The following is a 25,468-nucleotide window of genomic DNA, read 5'->3' as shown; positions in this document are numbered from 1 at the left end:
CCATGTCATATGTAAATAAAGCTCATTATAGTGGATAAAACATTATATTAATCTATCAGTACTAAAAAGATGCCACACAGGCAGGAGGCAGCTTTCTATGTTGGCTCCACAAACAGTATTTGCATGCCAAATAATGATTGCAACAATTGACTCGTTAAAAAGAAAAGCATCAAAATATGTCTTGGCAACATTTAAGACACAGAAGCCAACCAAATGTCCTACAGGGGGGGAAATCAAAAGCCACATTCATATATTCCCTCCATATAAAATCCATGAAGCATCTGTAGTTAACTGGCACTCAAGTACCCAAAATGTGATACAACTTAAAAGGTGATTGTTTCGCCCAAAGTGAGCACATAAATGCTATGGTAACAAATTGTCTTTCTCTGTTTCTGGGGTACTGCCATTTTTGCATAAATTTTAATGAATTTTAGGGTTTTAGTTGGCTAAATTACACAGGTTTCTCAATTATGCTTTAAATATTTTAATTTTAGAAAAATTAGTTTAAATCAAGCACCCTGGTAAGATGCAAGGAGCCACTTTGCAGTGGAAGATTGTCTCTGCAGTAGGAAGAGGAGGAATATTGTCTTCTTTGCTCTGATACTGGAGTGATCTAGAAAACCATCAGCTTCCACATCTTCATCAATATTCATATCAGTGCCTAGAAAAATATTCAGCAATTTCACAACTATTTAAATCAATATTCCTTTAATATTGGGTGGAAATGAAATTGCATGGCATCTTAGTTGAATGCATCCTTTATAGAAATGTATTCAATCTTGAAGAAATCATTCCTAAAATAGTGAACAAAATAGCTAACTTGGAAAAACAAACAGTGACAGTTTGGTCAGAACAAAGAGCAAATTTTATGTGAACACTCCCCTAGGCTTTGAGAGTGAGTGTTAGTCGCGGGGTCACGTCCAGCTCTGTGATTCCATGGACTATAGCCCTCCAGGCTCCTCTGCCCATGGGATTCTCCAGGCAAGAATACTGGAGTGGGTAGCCATTCCCTTCTCCAGGGGATCCTCTGGACCCAAGGATCAAACCTGGGTCTCCTAAATGGCAGGCAGATTCTTTACTGTCTGAGCCACTAGGGAACCCTAGGCTTTAAATACAGTATTTTAAAACCAGATTTCCAAGTTCCCAAGGATAATCCTAGGATTCTTTAACAAACTAAAACTTAAGTTACAAGCAAAAGAATGAAATCAGGGAGCCCAATTTGCTTCCTGCAGATGTCTTTGAATGAAAAGATCTGCTCTCAAAAGTAAAAGAAAGCTAAGCAGAAGGACCACACTGACTCCTAGTAATGTGGGCTCACAAGACCTGAACTAGGAGATTCAGGACACAACTTTTTTAAGAATGCCTTGAACTTTCACCAGAAGTCCTAGTGTCCGGCTAGATGCTAAGCTTTCAAAGATCAACTGTTCAAAACAGATTTGGTTATTACCTAATATTTATAGAAGGCATGTGTTGAGATCTGCAAGAATAATGTCCTCTTAAATTTCTAAAAGCCATCCTAGAATTCTGTTTTCTTATGCAGGGGCTTCCTTGGTGGCTCAGTGGTAAAGAATTCGCCAAAATACAGGAGACGCGGGTCCGATCCCTGTGTCAGGACGATCCCCTGGAGGAAATGGCACCCTACTCCAGTATCCCTGTCTAGGAAATCCCATGGACAAGGAGCCTGGCAGGCTTACAGTGCATGGAGTCACAGGAAAGCAGGACACGACTTAGTGACTAAACAACAACGCTGAGAACAGAAAAACACATATTAATAGTTCCCTGATATATTTTTGATGTAGTCATCTTAGTAGAATTTCTCTTTGATTTAGTCTTACATAAGGTAATAAACTGTCAAATGTTACCATGCGAAATTTAAAAAGCTCAGATATTTTCACTGTATATAAAAACAACAGTATTTTTATTTCTACAAATAATACTCCCAGTGGATTAAGACACTCAAGTCCTTTTCAAAAAATCAGAGTAGAATCCAGTATTCATTGCTGAGAATCCTGGAACAGCATTTAAGGATAAAATTCAGGGCATTTTAGTAAAAGCTGGTAATGTCATCAATATAAACATCTCATACATATATTATTAATTTGTTAAGCAATTGTTCTAGGTGCTAGGAAAAAGCCAGTACAAATATTGGCTCACAACCCTCTAATAGATTCTAATATGGAGAAGACAAACTTGATATGAATTAAGATATTAATAATTTCCTTATTAGACATAAATATGCAGTAAAGAGAATCATTTCATTCATATGAAGGGAGACGTTCATTTCAAGAAGGCTTAACCCTGAGGGGTGTCCTGCTGTGTGCTATATGTACTCTTAAGACCCACTGGCAAAATTATTAGATGCCATGGGTCCTGTCCTTTTTTTCCCAATTTTGCCATTTTTAACTGCCTCTCTTCTGCTTGCCTCACTCTGCTGTTACATACAGTGAGAAGCATGTCAGTAGAAATATATTAAAGCACACTATATATCTGAATAAGTTGGCATTTTTTATTCTAAAAATAAAAGAGAGAACCAAGAATTTCAACTGATAAGAGTTATGCATATGTAAGCACTGTGTTTTGATCAGCCGAGTCTGGCAGAAATGCAGGTGAATATTGGAGGTAATCTATGAGTAAGAAATTAAAAGTTCATGCACCTGGAACCACCTTTTGTCAACACACCAAAATACATGAAGCGTAAAATTCAATTTCAGGTTATCACAAAATTCACAGTTGGTTAAAAACAAGACAATATTATAGTAGCAGGCAAAAGTCACATGTTCCAAAATATTTCATAAAATTCTTTCCTTTTACTCAAATAATATCACACTGACTGTCACTAAGGGGAAAGAAGGCCTATATGACAAGTAGTGTTAAGTCATTAAGTTTGAGCTGAAGTATATATAACCTTTAGAGAAAGTGACCATCTTTTAAGTAGAGAAAGGAGAACTAAACTATGTTTCTGCATACTCTGATCATACTGCATTATCAATCATACTATTTTAAGCATTTTCTTTCATCTATATGGCGGTGTTTCCCATTTCATTCAAAAACTATTGCAGGTTTGGCTCCAAAAAAAAACAGAGTAGATACATTCCACCCTATCACTTCTACTACTTGCAATGGAATACTCTGGGCCATAATTTGTATAAGAAGACCCCATCAGAACTTGAGAGGCAACCTGGTGGTGAGTCACCTGTTTTCTGTTTGCTCAGGAGCTTCTGGGTTTTGTTGTGGTTATGGTTTCTTGGTTTTGCCTCCTATATATTCTGGCTTGGATTCTACAGCAGTCCAAAATATGCATAACTGCAGACAGAAAAAGCCCTAGAAATGCTTGCAGGGTCTACCCAGAGGTCCAGGAAAAGGAGCAAAGGAGCTGGGGAATAGAATCATTTGGTTTTATCCTCCCTACTCCAACCCCGATGGACACCAATCAAGAAGCAGTGCCCCTCTTCCTTCCAATAGAGATGTAGTGACCTTGTTGATGCTCCACACCTTTCACCAGGTGAACACAGCCACAAAGCTGTGTCCTTTCCCTTCTCCACCATCACTATGCAGCAGATCCTGGGGATGGAACCCCAGGCACTCCCCTATCCTACATCAAGAGAGCCTGGAAAGATTCTATGCCACTTGCCCACCCCACTAATGAACATCCAGTCCCTGAGAGTGGATCCTTATTGACTCCCTTTGTCCTATGGGAGGCAAGTGCTAGCAAAGAGACAAGTTCCTTCCTCCCCTCAGGGACACTGTACAGGACTAGACCCTGGTAGGGCTGCCAGGAGGCTGAAGCCCTGACTTTATACTGAGTATAACAGTAAGGGAGAGCCCTGAGAGTCAAAAGGAGAAGATCACAGAGAGAAAGGAGCTAAAAAGGGGATACTTTAAATCCAAGTATGATGTCCTGAGCCTACCCCCAAAATTGTGCATGCATGAATCCCACCAGAATCAGCACAACAAAAATTCTGAGCACTTGAGTTTCAGATTGGCTTCTGAGAGAAAGACACAGTGAGATGGACCAGAATAGCACTGTAAAGGCTTTGAAAACAATACTGACACTGGAACCACAATCCACAGAAAGTGAGTTAAGGACATGTGGTCTGATCTTAACTGGGCTGACCATCTGCTAAAATAAACAATCCCAAGAACATAAATCCAGATGACTTTAAAAGGATCCAGAATATCATAATGTAAAATCACTGGACGTAAAAAGAATTCAGAAAACCTAAACACCTCAGGAAAGGAGTATTTCAAGTCTGTATATTGTCACCCTGCTTATTTAACTTATATGCACAGTACATCATGAGAAGTGCTGGGCTGAATGAGGCACAAGCTGGAATCATGACTGCCAGGAGAAATATCAATAACCTCAGATATGCAGATGACACCACCCTTATGGCAGAAAGTGAAGAAGAACTAAAGAGTCTCTTGTTGAAAGTGAAAGAGGAAAGTGAAAAAGTTGGCTTAAACTCAACATTCAGAAAACTAAGATCATGGCATCTGGTCCCATCACTTCATGGCAAATAGATGGGGAAACAGCGGAAACAGTGACAGACTTTATTTTGGGGGGCTCCAAAATCACTGCAGATGGTGACTGCAGCCATGAACTTAAAAGACGCTTACTCCTTGGAAGGAAAGCTATGACCAACCTAGATAGCATATTAAAAAGTAGAGACATTACTTTGACAGCAAAGGTCCATCTAGTCAATGCTATGGTTTTTCCAGTGGTCATGTATGGATGTGAGAGTTGGACTATAAAGAAAGCTGAGCATCGAAGAATTGATGCTTTTGAACTGTGGTGCTGGAGAAGACTCTTGAGAGTCCCTTGGACTGCAAGGAGATCCAACCAGTCCATCCTAAAGGAAATCAGTCCTGAATATACATTGGAAGGACTTATGCTAAAGCTGCAACTCCAATACTTTGGCCACCTAATGCAAAGAACTGACTATTTGAAAAGACCCTCATGCTGGGAAAGACTGAAGGTGGGAGGAGAAGGAGATGACAGAGGATGAGATGGTTGGATGGCATCACCAACTCAATGGACATGAGTTTAAGTAAACTCTGGGAGTTGATGATGGACAGGGCGGCCTGGCATTCTGCAGTCCATGGGGCCGCAAAGACTCAGACACGACTGAGCGACTGAACTAAACTGAACTGAAACACCTCTTTAAAATGATGCTCAACAAATGCCAAACCCAAAATGATCCAAGTATTAGAAACCAGATAAAAACTTTAATGTAGCTATTATATCTGTAGGGCAATGTTCCCCAACCATTTTGTCACCAGCAACTGGTTTCATGGAAGACAATTTTTCAATGGAACAGGGGCGGCGGGGGGTGGGGGGCGGGGGGGGGATGGTTTCAGGATGATTCAAGCGCACTGCATTTATTGTGCACTTTATTTCTATTATTATTACATCAGCTCCACCTCAGAACATCAGGCATTAGATCCTGGAGGCAGGGGACCCCTCCAGTGCAGGGAAATAAAACTTTTCTAGATTTCTCGTTGCTCCTATAAAAAACCTAGCCTTCTGAGACTCTTCAAATACCTTGAGAATTTGATCAATAGCTGTTGGTTTAGTTAATTGCTCTGATATGACAGGATAATAAAATTTTCTAATTTTCCTGGGCTACAAAATGCTTATACCCTGGACTAGGTCCCTGGGGCTTCCCAGGTGGCACTAGTGGTAAAGAACCCATCTGCCAATGCAGGAGACTTAAGAGATGCTGGTTTATCCCTGGGTCAGGAAGATCTCCTGGAGGAGGAAATGCCAACTCACTCCAATATTTTTTGACAGGAGAATCCCACAGACAGAGGAGCCTCGTGGAAAATGGTCCATAGGGTTGCAAGGAGTCAGACAAGACTGAAGCAACTTAGCATGCAAGCACAGACTAGATCCCTAGGTTAAACTCATAAGGTGCTGAGGAGACTGGCTCACTATCTTCCTCAGTATTTACATATCAAAAAAGATGGTTTTAGAAGTTGGAAGCATTTCTAGGTTATAAAAGTTGAGACACACAGGGCTATCTGCCTCCTGGAGAGATGCTGTGTACATATCAAAGAGCTGGAGTTTGGATTCAGGCCATTATGTTACCAAGCAGACCTCTTCCGAGGAGTGAAAGATAGTTGCCTCCCGCCTCTTTATAAGCAGATAAAAGTTACTTTCCTTGTCTCTCATCTATAGGGTGTCTGGCTACTTATGTAGGGAAATTTCCCATTGGCTCTTGTTGGGTCACCTAGGGATAAGACCTAGAGTAAGAGAGCACTTGCCATTAAGAAATCTGTTTTTGACCCAGAACATCACATTTACACATTAAAGGTAAAATTAACAAAGATAAATATTAAAAACCCCACAGCAGCATGGCCCAAAAGTATGGGCAAGCACCCTTGGAATGAATGGAGAAATTCTCAGCAAAGAAATGAAAGCTACAAAAAAACAACCAAATGACTTAAAAGACAGGAGAGGGATTTCCCTGGTGGCACAGTGGATAAGAATCCTGTGATGCAGGGGACATGGGTTCGATCCCTGGTCTGGGGAAGATTCCACATGCTGCAGAGCAACTAAGTCTGTGTGCCACAACTACTGAGTCCGTGCGCTACAACTCCTAGGTCCCCATGCCGAGAGCTGTGCTCTGCAACAACAGAAGCCACCACAATGAGAAGCCCCAGCACCGCAACAAGGAGTAGCACCTGCTTACCACAATTAGAGAATATTCGTGTGCCGCAATGAAGACTCAGTGCAGCCAAAAATAAATAAGTAACTTTAAAAAAAACAGGGGAAAAAAAGGGAGAAAATATAATCTGAAGGAAATAAAGAGAATTGGAAAAAAGGAAGCTAATAATAAATCTGGAGACATAAATATATCAATACTTGATTTAAATGTAAATGGTCTTAAAAATATCAGTTAAGAGATATAAATTGTAAAATTGGATTAAAATAAAAACTAGGCCCAACTATATGTTATCTGCAAGAAGGTCACGGGAAATATAATGATCCATATTATCAAAATGGAAAAGATAAACAATACTAACACTATTTAAAAAATTTTTACTACACAGTAGTGAACAGTACACAGTAGTTGACTTCAGATCAAGAAAAATTACTATAATTAAAAAAAATCAATATATTAAAACAATAACATGCTGCAAATAAAGCTTATCCCAAGCAGTGCAAGACTGGTTCAATAGTTAAAAATTAATTAATGTGATTCACCATATTAACAGGCTTAAAAAGAAAACCCATACAATCATATCAATAGAGGTAGAAAAAGCATTTGACAAAATTTAACATTCATTCAAGATAAGAAAAAACCTAGCAAATCAGGAAATTCCTAGCAGTAGGAAATTTCCTCATTTGATAAAGGTCATCTTTAGAAACACCTACAGATAACATCTTAATGGTAAGATATCTTACTCTTAATGGTAAGATATTGAATGCTTTTAGCTTAGAATCAGGAAAAAGACAAGGGTAACTGCCACCATCACTCTTATTCAATATTATACTGGAGGTTCTAGCCAGTTCAAGAAGGCAAGAGGAAGAAAGAAAACACATTCAGGTTGGAAAGAAAGCAATAAAACTATCTCTAATGAGAGACAACATGCTTGTCTATACAGAAAATCCCAAGGAATCTACACACACACACACACAATTTTTAGAATTAATAAGCAAATTTAACACGATCATAAAATACGTATCAGTTCATAAAAGTCAACAGTATTTTTATATCCACTGTGCTGTGCTGCCCTTAGTCCTCAGTCGTGTCCGACTCTTGTGACCCCATGGACTGTAGCCCGCCAGGCTCCTCTGTCCATGGGGACTCTCCAGGCAAGAATCCTGGAGTGACTTGACATGCCCTCCTCCAGGGGATCTTCCCAACCTAGGGATTGAACCTAGGTCTCCTTCATTGCAGGCAGATTCTTTACCAGCTGAGCTACCAGGGAAGCCCAAGAAAATTTGGAAACAAAATTTTTTTTTAAAACTTGTATTTACAGTAGCTAAAAAAACCTAAATACTTAGATATAAATTAAGAAAATATTCTACATACTTAAACATAAAAAGTTAGAGATACCAAAGGAACATTTCATGCAAAGATGGGCTCGATAAAGGCAAGAAATGGTATGGACCTAACAGAAGCAGAAGATATTAAGAAGAGATGGCAAGAATACACAGAAGAACTGTACAAAAAAGATCTTCACGACCCAGATAATCACGATGGTGTGATCACTCACCTAGAGCCAGACATCCTGGAATGTGAAGTCAAGTGGGCCTTGGAAAGCATCACTACGAACAAAGCTAGTGGAGGTGATGGAATTCCAGTTGAGCTATTTCAAATCCTCAAAGGTGATGCTGTGAAAGTGCTGCACTCGATATGCCAGCAAATTTGGAAAACTCAGCAGTGGCCACAGGACTGGAAAAGGTCAGTTTTCGTTCCAATCCCAAAGAAAGGCAATGCCAAAGAATGCTCAAACTACCGCACAATTGCACTCATCTCACATGCTAGTAAAGTAATGCTCAAAATTCTCCAAGCCAGGCTTCAGCAATACGTGAACTGTGAACTTCCAGATGTTCAAGCTGGTTTTAGAAAAGGCAGAGGAACCAGAGATCAAATTGCCAATATCCGCTGGATCATCGAAAAAGCAAGAGAGTTCCAGAAAAACATCTATTTCTGCTTTATTGACTATGCCAAAGCCTTTGACTGTGTGGATCACAATAAACTGTGGAAAATTCTGAAAGAGATGGGAATACCAGACCATCTGACCTGTCTCTTGAGAAACCTGTATGCAGGTCAAGAAGCAACAGTTAGAACTGGACATGGAACAACAGACTGGTTCCAAATAGGAAAAGGAGTACATCAAGGCTGTATATTGTCACCCTGCTTATTTAACTTATATGCAGAGTACATCATGAGAAACGCTGGGCTGGAAGAAACACAAGCTGGAATCAAAATTACCGGGAGAAATATCAATAACCTCAGATATGCGGATGACACCACCCTTATGGCAGAGAGTGAAGAAGAACTAAAGAGCCTCTTGATGAAGGTGAAGGAGGAGAGTGAAAAAGTTGGCTTAAAGCTCAACATTCAGAAAACTAAGATCATGGCATCTGGTCCCATCACTCCATGGGAAATAGATGGGGAAACAGTGGAAACAGTGTCAGACTTTATTTTTTTGGGCTCCAGAATCACTGCAGATGGTGACTGCAGACATGAAATTAAGAGACGCTTACCCCTTGGAAGGAAGGTTATGGCCAACCTAGATAGCATATTTAAAAGCAGAGACATTACTTTGCCAACAAAAGTCCGTCTAGTCAAGGCTATGGTTTTTCCAGTGGTCATGTATGGATGAGAGAGTTGGATGGTGAAGAAAGCTGAGCACCGCAGAATTGATGCTTTTGAGCTGTGGTGTTGGAGAAGACTCTTGAGAGTCCCTTGGACTGCAAGGAGATCCAATCAATCCATCCTAAAAGAGATCAATCCTGGGTGTTCATTGGAAGGTCTGATGTTGAAGCTGAAACTCCAATACTTTGGCCACCTCATGCGAAGGGTTGACTCATTGGAAAAGACCCTGATGCTGGGTAGGATTGGGGGTGGGAGGAGAAGGGGACGACAGAGGATGAGATGGTTGGATGGCATCACCGAGTCGATGAACATGGGTTTGGGTAGACTCCGGGAGTTGGTGATGGACAGAGAGGCCTGGCGTGCTGCAATTCATGGGGTCGCAAAGAGTCAGACACGACTGAGCGACTGAACTGAACTGAAACATAAAATGTTAATGAAATAGCAAAAAAAAAAAAAGACTAAATAAATGGAGAGATGTATGAAATTCAGGGATTAGACAACTCAATATAGTCCAGATATCAATTTTTCTCAAATCAATCTACAGATTTAACAAAATTGTAGTCAAAAATCCATGCAGGATTAATTTTAACTGTAGAAAAGCTCATTCTAAAATATATACAGAAAAGTAAAGGAACAGAATATCCACAACAATTTTGAAAAAGTGGATCAATTTTGAAAACTGTGGACACTATTCAATTCTTAGACATTATACAATGCAATAGTATCCAGACAGAAAATTACTGGTGAAAAGATAAACACAGAGGTTTAAAAAAATGGAAGATACTCTGGAAAAAGATCCACTCAAACACTGTCAGCTAATTTTCTACAAAGGTGCAAAGGCAATTCAATGGAGAAAGTCCAGCCTTTGCAACAAATGACACATGGAATAATTAACATCTATATTTAAAAAAATCCTCAACCTGTACCTTGCACCATATACAAAAAAAATGCTCAAAATGTAAATGTAAATTGATACAAAATGTAAAACAAAACTAAGGGTAAATGGCAAAATTACATAATGTTTAGGTGAAAACGAAGAAGAAAATATGACCTTGGTTTAGGAAAGAGTTCTTAGATAAATACCACGATCCATAAAAGAAAAAAAATGGTGAATTAGACTTTTGCTCTATTAATATGGCTTAATCCTGGGTCGGGAAGATCCGCTGCAGAAGGGATAGGCTACCCACTCCAGTATCCTTGGGATTCCCTTGTGGCTGAGCTGGTAAAGAATCCGCCTGCAATGCGGGAGACCTGGGTTCAATCCCTGGGTTGGGAAGATCCGCTGGAGAAGGGAACGGCTACCCACTCAGGTATTCTGGCCTGGAAACTCCATGGACTGTATAGTCCATGGGGTCGCAAAGAGTCGGACACGACTGAGCGACTTTCGCTTCACTTCATTAAGCAGTAAAGAATTCACCTGCCAATGCAGGAGACTCAGGAGACGCAGGTTCATTTGATCCTTGGGTCAAGAACATCCCCTGGAGTAGGAAATGGCAACCCATTCCAGTATTCTCGCCTAGAAAATTCCATGGACAGAGAAACCAGGCAAGCTACACTCCATGGGGTTGCAAAAGAGTCGGACATGACTGAGCGAGCAAGCACTATTAAGAGCATTTTTAAGAGAATAAAGAGACCAGTCACAGACTAGAAAATAGAGGACTTGTATCCAGAATATATATATGTGTGTGTGTGTGTATGTATATATATATATATATATATACATACACACATATATGTATCTTCTTTGGTGAAATATCTGTTAAAATCTTTTGCCTATTTTTTAAAAATTGAGTTTTTTTCTTATTGTTCAGTTTTGAGAGTTTATATATATGTATAGGAGCCTGACAGGCTATACACAGTCCATGGGGTCGCAAGAGTCGGATACAACTTAGTGACTAGATCATCATCATCATTATCATATATATATATATACTCCCCAGGAGTTTATATATTTTAAAAAAATAGGCAGAAGATTTTAACAGATATTTCACCAAACAAGATATATGAATGGCAAATAAACACAAGAAAAGGTTTCTAACATCACTAGTCATTGTCACTGTTGTTTAGTCACTAAGTCGTGTCTGACTCCTTTGCGATCCCATGGACGGTAGCCCGTCAGGCTACTCTGTCTGTGGGATTTCCCAGGCAAGAATACTGGAGCGAGTTGCCATTTTTTTCTCCAGCGATCTTCCTAAACCAGGGATCAAAACCCACGTCTCCTGTGTTGGCAGGCGGATTTTTTACCACTGAGCTACCAGGCAAGCCCCATTACTCATTACAGACAAGCAAATTTAAACCACAATCTATTAGAAGGATTAAAATTAAGAATGATGACAATTCCAAGTACTAATAAAGATGAGAAGAAACAGGAGCACTCAGACTCTATGCATGGGAATATAAAATGACACAGCCACTCTAGAAAACCATCTGGCAATTTCTTATAAGCTTAAACATCCACTTACCAGTGTAACCCAGCAAACTCACTATTAGTATTTAACCTAGAGAAATGAAAACTAATTTTCACACAAAAACTTGAACTTGAATGTATACAACAGATTATTTACAACTGCCTCAGACCAGAAGCATTTAAAATACCCTTTAATGGTAAAGGAAACAAATGGGCTAGCATATCCACACAACGAAATACTGCACAGAAATATAAAAGGACAAATTATCGATACACACAACAACTTGAATGGATCTCAAATGAAATAACCCAGTCTCCAAAGGTTACATACTGCATTATACCATTTATACAACATTCTAGAGAAGGCAAAAACAACATAGGAACAGAAAAAAATTAGTAGTTCCCAGGGGTTAGGCATGGGAAGGGTCAGAATAAAGAGCGGAACTCTTTGGCAGTGCTGAAATTTTTCTTTATCCTGTTTGTTTGTGATGGTTACAAGAATCTATACAAGTAAAAAGCTCATAGTATTACACAATAAGGGCTTCTCAGGTAGCTCAACAGTAAAGAATCCACTTTCAGTGCAGGAGAGACACAGGAATCATGGGTCAGATCCCTGGATTGGGGAGATCCCCTGGAGAGGAGAACAGGGACCCACTCCAGTCTTCTTGCCTGGAGAATCCCATGGACAGAGAAGCCTGGTGGGCTACAGTCCATGGGGTCGCAAAGAGTCAGACACAACTGAGCAACTTAGCACAAGCATTACAAGATAAAAAGAAGCATTTTACTCTATTTTAAGGTAAATTAAAAAAAAAGAGAGAGAGAACATTTTAAAACACTCTTCTGGGGACTTGGTATAATTTACATTGAAAGAAAATTCTCAAGATTTAAGAGTACAATAAAATGCTTAAATATCACACCAAGTAAAGACTATATACAAACCTGGTTATCAAACGAGCAAATCAAGATGCTAGAAGCAATCAAGTAGCAAAGATTGAGGTGCAAATATATATAGACTCTCCCATAAATTACAAATAAATGTAAGTGCTTAAAATTCCTCTCTATCATGCAGGCAGAAATCAGGGGAATACGGAGAACAGGAAAACCCACAGGAGAGAAAGGAAGGTGAAGGAAATACCTGAGTGACCATCAAGCCTATACTTCAAAGGAAGGGCCTGATCATTTTTCAGGTCGAATGACAACCTCAGTATTGACTTTAACTTAGTTCTGTCCCTAACCACTATCTAGAATAAAAGACTAATATTCATCAATACCTCCTCAATGGCACCTGCAGAAATCCTGTGACCTGCAACATTTATCACATCATCAACTCGGGACATAACATAAATGTAGCCTTCTTCATCCATGTACCCAGCATCCATGGTGTCATAGTACCCCTGAAATAAGAATAAATAATGTCTGATTAGCATCTAGTATTAGGTGATGTCATTATTGTTAATCTTGGTAAAATACAAAATATGATAAAAATAGGTTTGCATCTGGCTTTCTCACAACTAGCCTATTGAATTCCATTACTTCTGATTTTGAAAGCTTACTATTAATAGAATCTCTTTGCTCCCTTGACATCCAGGGATAAATTAAAGTGTTCTTATATATGTTGATGCTAAGCATTTGGATTGAGAGTTTCAAAGTTTATGAACCCAATTTCTTTAAGAAGTAATAGCGCAATAGTTCCAGTATGCTTTTTGGTATTGCAAAAGTAGTTCTTTAATAGATTTCTTGTGTTAATTTGTAAAGGTATTAAAGCTCTCTATGAATAATTACAAAATAGACCACTAACTTGTTAATATAGATTTGGATTGGACTCGAGCTTCAGTGAAATTATAGTTAAATAGTAAGTATAAAACTTAATTTTTTGTCAACTCAGAGTAGCAGTACAGTTTCACTGGTCCAGATGTCACAACAGAATGAAAAATCAAGAAGAATTAGAAAGAAAGAAATATTACTTCCCCTAATGCTGCAGAGTTGCATTAATACCTGTATTATGAGCATGGGCTTCCAGATAAATCCAGGCAAGTCACTATTTGTGTTTCTTAATCTTCCTAAGACTCCGTATGCTCATTTATTAAATAGGGTAATGGACCATGCCTTATAAGGCTATGAGAAGCATAAATGAGATGGAGCATATAAAGAGGGCAGACTTAGGCACATCACAAATCCTCAATAATTGGCAACTCTTACAGCAATTACTATAAGAAAGGCAATCTAGAATACAGTTAAGAACATGGGCTCTGGAGCCAGAAATTATGGGTCCAAAATTATGGGTCAGTTCTGTTACTCTAAACAGTGCACAAGTTACTCAACCTTTCTGAACTGTCCAGTTGACAGGGTTGAGGTAACAAGACAGTGTATAGATTCACTACATCTAGTTTAATCATAAACTATGGTTTATGGGGCTTTGAAGGAGCTTTCAATTTTGTTAAAGGTGGTCATGTTGAAAAACCACATATACATATCATGTGTCACTGTCAGGTCATAATTAATCACATCAGTACTCTGATGATTTGACTAGGGCCCATCAGGCAGATAGATGGGGCTTATTGGTATCAATTCTACTGACAAATTGTCTCTGCCACAGTCCCTTGGGGCATGTTTAATCTTGGCTACTGAGGTCATTTAACCCTGAGATGTCTTTCTCAAGGAAGCTATTTTAATTCTTGTCATTTGTCTAGTTAATTAGGTTAGGTGTCCTTCACTCACAAATAATAAGGATAGAATGCTAAATACTTAGACTCACCTTTGTTTTTTAATGCAATTCTAATCATTCATTCTTTTTTTACCCAGTGCATAATGAGGACCAGGTATTTCTCTAAGGGAAAGAAATAGAGGTGAAAAGACAGCAGAAAGATGAGAGTGGGACCCTTTGGCGTATTATCAATTATGTACTATTATAAACATAAACCACAGAGTAACAGGTAAATGATAAAACAGAATGCAAAAAGATACTTTTTGTTATCCAAAGCACTAGAAGTTGGATGTTGACTATACTGTCTTTATCCTGTATTTGTATTTCAAAATAAAGAACTCAGAGGGCGCTTAGGAATGAATGCCAATAATAGGCAAAGGGAATAAAAAAATACAATTTCTGGCAAGCAGAACAAATGTTCCTCAAATTTTGCTCATACAGAGGAGGTGTGCATGCATGCTATGTTGCTTCAGTCGTGTTTGACTCTTTGTAACCCTAGGGACTGTAGCCCACCAGGCTCCTCTGTCCATGAGATTCTCCAGGCAAGAATACTGGAGTGGGTTGCCATTTCATCCTCCAAGGGATCTTCCCAACCCACAGATCAAACCTGTGTCTCTTATGTCTCCTGTACTGGCAGTAGGTTCTTTACCATTAACAAGGTTCTAATGACAACTGTCCAGTTCTGATCAGGTGTTCTCAGTCTGTGAGGAGGAATCCAATGCAAGAAATCATATAGAAAGTCTCCAAAAGTTTTAGTTTAGCAAAACTTTTCCTAAAATGAAAGGCTGTTAACTTTCAGAGAAAAATAAGAGAAACTGAGATATTTCTAGGTCCAGAAACTGATAAAAAAAATATTAAAATGACTTCTTTAGACATTTGAGCTTTGGGCATTCTTTCCCTCTGCGGTCTGGAAACTGGTCCAGATAACCTTTAAGGGTAGCTTTGTGATCCATGATTCCAAGAGTAAGCTGCTCACTGTAACAGGCAAGAACTACAGAGAAGTATGTAAGGTGAGTTTAAAAAAAAGAATAATAAAATTCTTACAGGAAATTTTTCAAAGTACAAATGCTTGAATGCCTCTTGATTCTTCCAGAGTCCTGAAAAAGCTCCAGGTGGTAATGGCAACCTTATATAAAAACAGAGCACTAGAATTAGGATGAAAGTAGTAATAAAGACAGACTGATTAGAAGTAATGATTTTCCGCCATGATGGGTAAGAACAGTTCAAATCCCACACTGAACTGTAACCCCTAAACCTGCTTGATAGATCATGTCTAATTGAGGGTAAAGCAGCGGACCATGACATAGCAAAGTCATGGAGGGGTAACTGTAGTTTCTGAGAAGGGCACAAAAGGCACACAATCTTGGCATTCAGATAGTGATTAGCATCAACCATTGTTTTGGTAAGAAGCATAACATATGTAAAAAGGAATCAGAAATGCATCATTCCATTACTTTTTAAGGGAAATTTCCTTCCACCATAGGCAAATAAATCAATTTTTTTTTGAAGTATCAAGGTACCAACTGCCACCTTTGCCAGTCTCATTGTACAGTGAGATGATCCAATGAAACATCCCATGAATAGTCTTATCTTCACAATCAAGGTGCCTCCCCACTCTTCCCTCTCCTGTTCTTCCTTTTCATGACAATCTAGACCTATGTTATTTCTCACCTCTATGAACCCATGAAGACATGTGAGCATATAAAATAGAAGATAGCATATATCTGTTCTTTGTAATCAATTTCCTCTTCAATTTCCTTCTTTTTTTCCATAGTATTAAACAGGGATTATATATAAGAATCCGCCTGCAATGTGGGAGACCCCAGTTCGATTCCTGGGTTGGGAAGATCCCTTGTGGCTCAGATGGTAAAGAATCTGTCTGCAGTGCAGGAGACCTGGGTTTGATCCCTGGGTTGGGAAGATCCCCTGCAGAAAGGCATGGCAACCCACTCCAGTATTCTTGCCTGGAGAATCCCCATGGACAGAGAAGCCAGTCCATGGGGTCACAAAGAGTCAGACACGATTGAGCAATTAAGCACATACATATGACAAGGGCTCGCCTCTATCTGTGCATGCGTGTGTGCTCAGTCATGTCTGATTCTTCGTGGCCCCATGGGCTTAGTAGCCCACCAGGCTCCTCTGTCCATGGAGTTTTCCAGGCAAGAATACTGGAGTGGGTTGCCATTTCCAATTCCACAGAACCTTCCAGATCCAGGGATCAAAATTGCGTCTCTTGTGCCTCGTGCATTGGCAGGTGGATTTTTTACTACTGCACCACCAGCAAAGCCCATATCTATCTATCTTTACATAAATAAATAAGTAAATTCTCATATCAGTTCCCTGTAGGAAGTATCATCTATCAAAAATAACCACTCAGTGAATTTTCTGGACACAGAAACTTTTGAGATGCTTTATAGTTTGTAAATTTAGATACTGTAAAATTTAAAGATTTTCAAAACCCTACCCTCTGGTACTCACACAATACACCAAGCGAAGCAGTGATTCCCAGTGCTGATGTGAGAAAATGGAAAGTGAAGTAGACATGGTGACTGCCAACATGTGGCAACATCACCCACTTTCAACCCCAGTATTAGACTTCTGAGACACTAAATTGTATTCACACATTCTGTCAGGAGAAAATGCTGTTCCCATGGGATCAGCCACCCAGGTAGGATCATCCTTTTCCACCGTGTCTAGCCTGCCCACAGCTCTTCCCTTGCTAAGTCTCCTTTTTGTACTATTTTAAGATGGAGGAAAATTGTGACCCCCAGTGTTTCTGGACCTCATATCATTTCATAAAATACGCATGAAAGCATTTTGCAACGTGAAAAATTAAAAACTACAGAGATGCTGCTGTATTGTTACCGCTGTTACTATTACTGTTCATCACTAACTTGCAGGAACGCAGCAAGGTGAAGCATATAATCCCTTCAGGTCCTTTAACTGACTTTTCTATGTTAGGCTGTATTGGAGACAACTGGGCAGGGTGGGGTCTGAGGCAAATTTGAATGTACACGTTGGGTAGAAGGGGAGCAGTTTTTACTTAGTTCCACCTGATACACAGAATTGCTGATTCAAATTCTTAAACACATAACATTGCCCAAATGAAGAACAATGCATACAGAAGGACATGCTGTTCAAGTATCTCATCCATTGTATCTACCCCAAATGTGAGATTTCCAACATCCACGCACTGCCTCCTCCCAGTAAATAGAGACTTTTGAGTGTCTGCAATAATAATCCAAATGAGTTAGTACTTCATGTACAGAATGTGAGCTGCATTTCCTCAGTTCAGTTCAGTCGCTCAGTCGTGTCAGACTCTTTGCAACCCCATGGACTGCAGCATGCCAGGCTTCCCTGTCCATCACCAACTCCTGGAGCTTACTCAAACTCACGTCCGTCAAGTGATGCCATCCAACTATCTCATCCTCTGTCATCCCCTTCTCCTCCCACCTTCAATCTTTCCCAGCATCAGGGTCTTTTCCCACAAGCCAGTTCTTCACATCAGGTGGCCAAAGTATTGGAGTTTCAGCTTCAGCATCAGTCCTTCCAATGAATATTCCGGACTAATTTCCTTTAGGATTGACTGTGTTTTCGAGTAGCCTAGAATATACCTAATTCAGTGTGTGCATATAAGACCAAGAGTTTAGCATTTTTTGGTAAGAGTGTTCCTAGAGAGAAAAGAAAATCTTACACTTCCCAGAAGCTGATTAAGTTTGCAATCTCTATTTTTAAAAGATGTCCTGATGATCTGTTTTCTCTTACTTCCTGAAAAAGTTTGATACTAGCAATTAGTAGCATATAGATTGTGTGTGTTAGTCACTCAGATGTGTCCGACTCTGCAACCCCATGGACTGTAGCCTGCCGGGGTCCTCTGTCCATGGAATTCTCCAGGCAAGAATACCGAAGTGGGTTGCCATTCCCTTCTCCAAGGTGTCTTCCTGACCTAGAGATCCAACCTGGGTCTCCTGCATGGCAAGCAGATTCTTTATCGCCTGAGCCACCAGGGAAGCCCAACAGATAGGTTATATTCTTATAATTAATTAAAGTCTAGAGGGTTACAAGTACAGATAGCAATTCCTTCAGAAAAAATAAGCTTTAAGGATACTTGCTTTCTCAGCCATTGCACAAAACTTAAAATATCTGCACAAATTTTCTGAAGAATAGGGACAGCAGGAATTTTTATATCATCTGTGAGAAAAGTCTGCCTAAGTGTGGATACACCTATAGCCCCTGGGAATTAAGTATATACCACAGCAAGAGTAAGATCCATGGAGAGGAGTACAGAATATTAAGGAGAAATAAAAGGTCAAATATGAGTTTTAAAGAGGGACCAAGAAAAAAAAAAAAAAAAAGACCATGAAGAAAAAGAAGAAAATCAGAGTTGTATGAGAACCAGGAGACACTAGTATGTGAAGAGCCTCCCAAGCAGAGTTTTAGTAATACTGAGTGTTCAACAAGGTCAAGTGAAGGGCAAATTATTTTCCAAGTGGATTCAACAGAGGTCATGGAACTCAGTGACTAACATAATTGTGAATCACCCCCAGGATCGCCATTTCTGCAGAGGGGAGCTGAAATTACTGCAGTGATCAGGGAGTAATCAGGAAAGTGCAGATGGTAAGGTTAGACTATGCTTTTTAAAAGTTTGCGGGTGACTGGAAGGAGAGAAGCAAATCAGGGTTTAATGAAGAGAGAGGCTGATTTAAGACGTGAAATACTTAAGCAGAAGTAACAATGGAGAGAGGGTGGAGATTTGAGAGTTAGAGAAGAAAACACCAGAAGAATTCTTTGATCATTTAATTAATTTATTCATTCATGCACACATTAACACATGCATTTATTTTCTGCATTCAATCAAGTATTTGTGGAGTGTTTGGCATTCCTCAGTCACTGTGTTAGGCACGAATGGTAAATATATATAAACTATTTCCCAATATGAACAGAGATTCTGGCATATTGTATATTATGGGAAATTTAGTATTTTTTTAGAATACATGTAGGGAGAAAGACTGTAAAGAATGATGTCTATTCCATTAAATTAATGATATAACATCAAAACATCTTGAATGTTTATATTCAAGATATTTGTCAGGCAAGTTTTACAGCAGATGATTAAACCCTATACTATCAGGAACTCTTGGAAGGGAAGTTTTTCATCACCAGCCAAGGTATGGATCTGTGGCAAATGGCATATGTGTCTGGTCCTAAGTCATTTTTGAGGTGCCCCTAGGAAACTTCTTTATTATCCCCAAATCTAACTGAGGAACAGGCAGGAAAGCAAGATATGAAGTTGCAGTTGATAATTAGTAGGATAAAGTAAGAGAATGCTACCCATTCTTCACTAATAAAGTCTGGTGAATTGAAAAATTCAAATGTTAATTGACTATTGAAAAGAGACTCTAAAGAAGGAACCTTGGAAGGTAACACTTAATGGTCCTAATGCAAAGCAGGAAAGAAGAGGGAGTTCCCGAGTTGGAAGTATTGGTGATTTTGTACATGAATATGTATAAAATATGTTATAAGAGAAGCAATAGTCTCCAGAAAAAAAGTTAGGTATATATGAGCTAGAGCAGAATTGCTTTTTGTAGTATTCAAAACTAACACTTTTCTTGTTGCTAACCTAATGCTTCTTCTATATTAAATGCAGGTTTTACCTAGAAAAAGAATAGTTTTTTTTTTTCCTGTAGTTTACAATAACATAAAAATTCATTGGAAAAGTAGACAGAAGGAAATTTTCTGAAAATATTAAGAAACATGCTGGTTAATGCCTTGTTGTTTGCAAGTTCAGTCACTAAGTCCTGACTCTTTGTGACCCCATGGACTGCAGTACCCCGGCTTCTCTGTCCTTCACTATCTCTCCGAGTTTGCTCAAACTCATGTCCATTGAGTTGATGATGCCATTCAACCATTTCACCCTCTGTTGCCCCCTTCTCTTTCTGCCCTCAATCTTTCCCAGCACCAGAATCTTTTCCAATGAGTCGGCTCTTCACATCAGGTGGCCAAGTAACGGAGCTTCAGCTTCAGTGCCAGTCCATCCAATAAATATTTAGGGTTGATTTCCTTTAGGATGGGCTTCCCTTGTGGCTCAGCTGGTAAAGAACCCACCTGCAATGTGGGAGATCTGGGTTCGATCCCTGGGTTGGGAAGATCCCCTGGAGAAGGGAAAGGCTACCCACTCCAGTATTCTGGCCTGGAGAATTTCATGGACTGTATAGTCCATGGGGTCTCAAAGAGTCAGACTTGACTGAGCAACTTTTACTTTCCTTTAGGATTGACTGGTTTGATCTCCTTGCTATCCAATGGACTCTCAAGAGTCTTCTCCAGCACCACAATTCAAAAGCATCAATTATTTGGTGTTCAGCCTTCTTTATGGTCCAACTCTCACATCTGCACATGACTACTGGAAAAACCACAGCTGGAACTATATAGACCTCTTGTCAGCAAAGTGATTACTCTGTTTCTTAATACACTGCCTAGGTTTGTCATAGCTTTTCTTCCAAGGAGCAAGATTCTTTTCTTTTCCTGGCTGCAATCACCATCCTCAGTGATTTTGGAGCCCCATAAATAAAATCTGTCACTGTTTCCACTTCTTCTGTTCTATTTGCCATGAAGTGATGGGACTGAATGCCATGATCTTCGTTTTTTGAATGTTGAGTATTAAGCCAGTTTTTTCACTCTCCTCTTTAACCCTCATCAAGAGGCTCTTAGTTCCTTAGAGTGGTGTCATTGCTGTCATCTGCATATCTGAAGTTGTTGCTGTTTCTCCTGGAAATCTTGATTCCAGGTTGTGATTCATCCAGTCCAGTATTTCACATGATGTACTCTACATATAAGTTAAATAAGCAGGGTGACAATATACAGCCTTGATATACTCCTTTCCCAATTTGGAACAAGTCTGTTGTTCCATGTCCAGTTCTAACTGTTGCTTCTTGACCCACATACATACCAGGCACATAAGGTGGTCTGGAATTCCCACCTCTTTAAGATTCTTCACAGTTCATTATGATCCACAGTCAAAGGCTTTAGTCAACGAAGCAAAAGTAGATGTTTTTCTGGAGTTCCCTTGTTTTTTCTATGATCCAACAGATGTTGGCACTTTGATCTCTGGTTCCTCTGCCTTTTCTAAATCCAGTTGGTATATCTGGAAGCTCTCAATTCACATACTGTTGACATAGCTTGAAGGATTTTGAGTATTACCTTGCTAGCATGTGAAATGAGCACAATTGTATGGTAGTTTGAAGATTCTTTGGCATTGCTCTTCTTTGGGATTGGAATGAAAACTGATCATTTCCAGTCCCGTGGCCACTGCTGAGTTTTCCAAATCTGCTGACATATTTAGGGCAGCACTTTAACAGCATCATCTTCTAGGATTTGAAATAGCTCAGCTGGAATTTCATCATCTCTACTTTGTTCATAGTGATGCTTCCTAAGGCCCACTTGACTTTACACTCCAGGATGTCTGATTCTAGTGAGTGATCACACCATTGTGGTTTTCCGGGTCATTAAGACCTTTCTTCTACAGTTCTTCTGTGTATTCTTGCCACCTCTTCTTATATCTTCTGCTTCTGTTAGGTCCATACCACTTCTCTCCTTTGCTGAGCCCATCTTTGCATGAAATGTTCCCTTGGTATCTCTAATTTTCTCCAAGAGCTCTCTAGTCTTTCCCATTCTATTGCTTTCCTTCATTTTTTGCATTGTTCACTTAAGAAGGCTTTCTTTTCTCTTGCTGCTATTCTCTGGAACTCTGCACTCAGTTAGGTATATCTTTCCCCTTCTCCTTTGCCTTTTGTGTCTCTTCTTTTCTCAGCTATTTGTAAGGCCTCTTCATACAATCACTTTGCCTTCTTGCATTTTTCTTTGGGTTGGTTTTGGTCACAGTCTCCTGCACAATGTTATGAATCTCCATCTATAGTTTTTCAGGCACTCTGTCTACCAGATCTAAGGCATTGATTATCATCCTTCAAATATAAGATCAAATGCCACCACCCTGTGATATCTTCCCTAAGTCTTTCCAGAGTGAAAAGGAGAGTTCTGTTATAATCCATCCAATTGTGAATGTGGAGTTCCTCTTAAAGTATATTTTTTCCAAGTATTAGTCGCTCAGTTGTGTTTGACTTTTTTTTGCAACCCCATGGGCTGTAGCCTGCCAGGTTCCTCTGTCCATGGAATACTCCAGGCAAGAATACTGGAGTGGGTTGCCATTCCCTTCTTCAGGGGATCTTTCTGACCCAGGGATCAAACCTGGGACCCCTGCGTTGCAGGCAGATTCTTTACCATCTGAGCCACCAGGGAAGCCTATTCTTCCCAAGGAAATCCTTAAACAGCTAAAGAAGGAAAAGAAGATCCATCACTGTAGAAGGTAAACACCCCTGACCAATCTGAAAAATAAAACTCCAAGGTACCTCCAATCCCACATAAAGGATGGTCTATATTCAATACTTCATCAGGAATGCCCATTTGTATCAGAAATAAATTGAAGACAGAACTCCTGTTCCCTAGAGAATTCTAGAGTCAGATCCCAGCTTCGCACTCTCAGAATTTCCTGTGAGGTCTTTAGGCTATACTGGAGGTTTTCCTATGAAGCTATTTTTCGTCTCCCTAGAAGTGACTTATTAGGCCACAATTTCTTTCTCTCTGGGTAGACAAACAACTGGGTAAGAAATGTGAGTTCTAGCTGTATAACTACTAACAATGTTTAGATTTTAATGATGTTTTAGATAAAAAATGAGATAATATATGTCCCACTGCCTAACTCAGAGTGTTGTTTTAAGGCTAATAAAAGATCATACTAAAATCTGCATAGGCGATGTAGGAAGGAACGGGATAATAACCCCATGCCACCTCTGGTTTAGTCAAAGGATACACTGGTGAACGAAAGCTATCCTGACCTTCTCCTGAGATGGCAGCACAGTGAGTGACCAAGTCACTCTTGCCAGACTGTAAAGATGTGAACAAACATCATTAAGGACCAAGTGTTCAATATCTGGGGACTGAGAAATCGGCAGGCACCAGGGTAAAAGCCCCTCAGACAAGGCCATCTAACTCCCTGGCACCCCATTACTGCCTGCAGGGCACAAGCCAGCGGGACACAGCAGGAGGCAGACAAGCTGCGCTTCTGATAGCAACAACCATGTCTGGTCAAAGAAAAATGTGTGTGCACGAGTCAGGAAGAGTCAGAGACCTGTGGCTTTAATAACAGTGAGCGCTGTGGTACTGAGGAAACCAACTGCAGCTCAACTTTTCTTTCATGCCCTGCACGGTGTTGCCTGGAAATTACTGACTCATAGTTTTATTTCTGTACTTTGGAGCTCTGGATGCAACTGCAGAAAAACCTTCTAAAATTCATGAACATTCTGTATTCATAGCAATTCAGATATCATAACTTACCCACAAAATTAACTGCCTGGAGTAAGTTTCAAAATCAAAAGAATTTTCTACCTCCATGCAGGGATGTCGTTTTCTCTTCTTACAGGAAGATAAATTCTTTGAAAGCAAAAAATCTACAAGAACTGTAAGATTCATGTTTATTACATCAGAGGATCTACAGTAGTTTAGGAATCACTAAAATGTCTACCTTCTCATTAGGGATCCTCAAGAGAAAAGCAGAGATTTTTAGAAAGACTTAACAAAGGAAGTTAAAAGAGCAAAAGTGGATCAAGAGGTTTTTTTCCAAAATTACCACATATTATCATTTCTGATTTGGGGATGAGTCATTGTAACATGATAAAATGAATCATTATGCTTAGCACCTTGTAAAACTTGGACATATGATTATAGCTTCAGATTTTAAAGAAACTGCCGGAGAAAGATAATTTCAAATATCATTTACACTAGTCATAACAGATTTTATAGTGCAACAAGAAGCTACAGCTGTATTTACAAAAAGCAAAAAATTCGGGATTAAAACAGTGAGACATATATATTTTTACTGAATTACTTTAATGTAGTTTGAGCCCCATACATTTCAAATATTCCATGCAGATTTTTCTCTCTATTCTTTCTAATCACTACAAGTATAATTAGTGAACATAAACAGCATTACAGAATATTGTTCTTTTAAAGAATATTCCTCTTAATTATTATATAAGTACTAACAAAAAGTGTAAGTAGAAATAATGGAGAAGAATGACATCTAACTCTGACTGGCAGTCACTCCCCACATTGGCTTTTAATGCCAGATCAGTTTTAAGTCCCTCATGGACTGTCATTCTTGTTATTGGTGGCCTTACTTTATATCCATGCAAAGATAATAAAATATAGCAATACACCATATAAATTAGAATATTTTCTGAAAAAGAAAAGGTTATAGTTTTGCTTTTGAAATCATATAGCAAGTAGACATACTTACAGTTTACCATTGATTATTATTTCTTAACAATCACTGTACAGATTCAGGAATGATGAGAAGAAAATACAACCTCAATGTTTGCAAATAAAATGAAAAATTTATGAAGACTATATTGACAATGAATTGTTATGATGTTAAATGATATAAATTTTTAATTTCTCAATACAGTTGAGAAATACAGTGTATTGAGTCAATACATTTCTTAAAGATTAGAAGCTCAGATATTTTGTGAACCTTAAACACCATATATAATCCTTAACCAAAAACCTTTTGAAAGTGAAAGTGTTAGTCACTTCAGTCCTGTCTTTGCAACCCCATGGACTGTAGCCTGCCAGGCTCCTCTGTCCACGGAATTCTCCAGGCAAGAATACTGGAGTGCATTGCCATTCCCTTCCCCAGGGGATCTTCCCGACCAAGGGACTGAACCCAGGTGTCCCGCGTTGCAGGCAGATTCTTCACCATCTGAACCATAAGGGAAGCCCACAGCCACCAAGTGGTTCTGGGGACCCAGGTAGCTTCTGGTCCCTGGAAAGAACCCTGATTTTCAGATCACAGACTTTCTTTAGAATATGGTCTACCTGGAAAATTATTCTCTCCTCAAATTACAGTTTTTTTAAGCCACGGTAATGTTTGTAAGTCAAGAAGGTGTGCTTTTCCCTTAATTCAATTAAACATAT

General features: G+C 39.3%; 1 protein-coding gene and 1 long non-coding RNA gene across 10 annotated transcripts in view; both read right to left on the bottom strand.

The window, feature by feature from the left end:
* The window catches only part of ACSS3 (acyl-CoA synthetase short chain family member 3), a 249,175-nt gene that overhangs the window by 81,842 nt on the left and 141,865 nt on the right, over nucleotides 1–25,468 (bottom strand). For all 9 annotated transcript variants that reach the window (XR_014083314.1, XR_014083316.1, XR_014083315.1 and 6 more), the window contains 2 exons: nucleotides 15,488–15,569; nucleotides 13,011–13,133 (listed from right to left, as the gene is read on the bottom strand). Coding sequence is in view for 6 of the 9 variants with exons in the window: in XM_081594857.1 (XP_081450983.1) it covers nucleotides 13,011–13,133; nucleotides 15,488–15,569 (205 nt within the window). In the remaining 3 variants the exon portion in view is untranslated. The remainder of the gene's footprint in view (nucleotides 1–13,010; nucleotides 13,134–15,487; nucleotides 15,570–25,468) is intronic.
* On the bottom strand, nucleotides 20,048–24,750 carry LOC145546830 (uncharacterized). The gene is made up of 2 exons (XR_014083320.1): nucleotides 22,692–24,750; nucleotides 20,048–20,577 (listed from the first exon to the last, which is right to left on the bottom strand). It is a non-coding gene; the product is annotated as an uncharacterized LOC145546830 (long non-coding RNA).

Source organism: Giraffa tippelskirchi, chromosome 4 (genome assembly GCF_054371585.1).
Source record: "Giraffa tippelskirchi isolate mGirTip1 chromosome 4, T2T-mGirTip1v1.2.pri, whole genome shotgun sequence".
Classification (NCBI taxonomy): Eukaryota; Metazoa; Chordata; class Mammalia; order Artiodactyla; family Giraffidae; genus Giraffa; species Giraffa tippelskirchi.
Note: the sequence above shows the minus strand (reverse complement) of the source record. Positions and strands in the feature narration are given on the sequence as shown.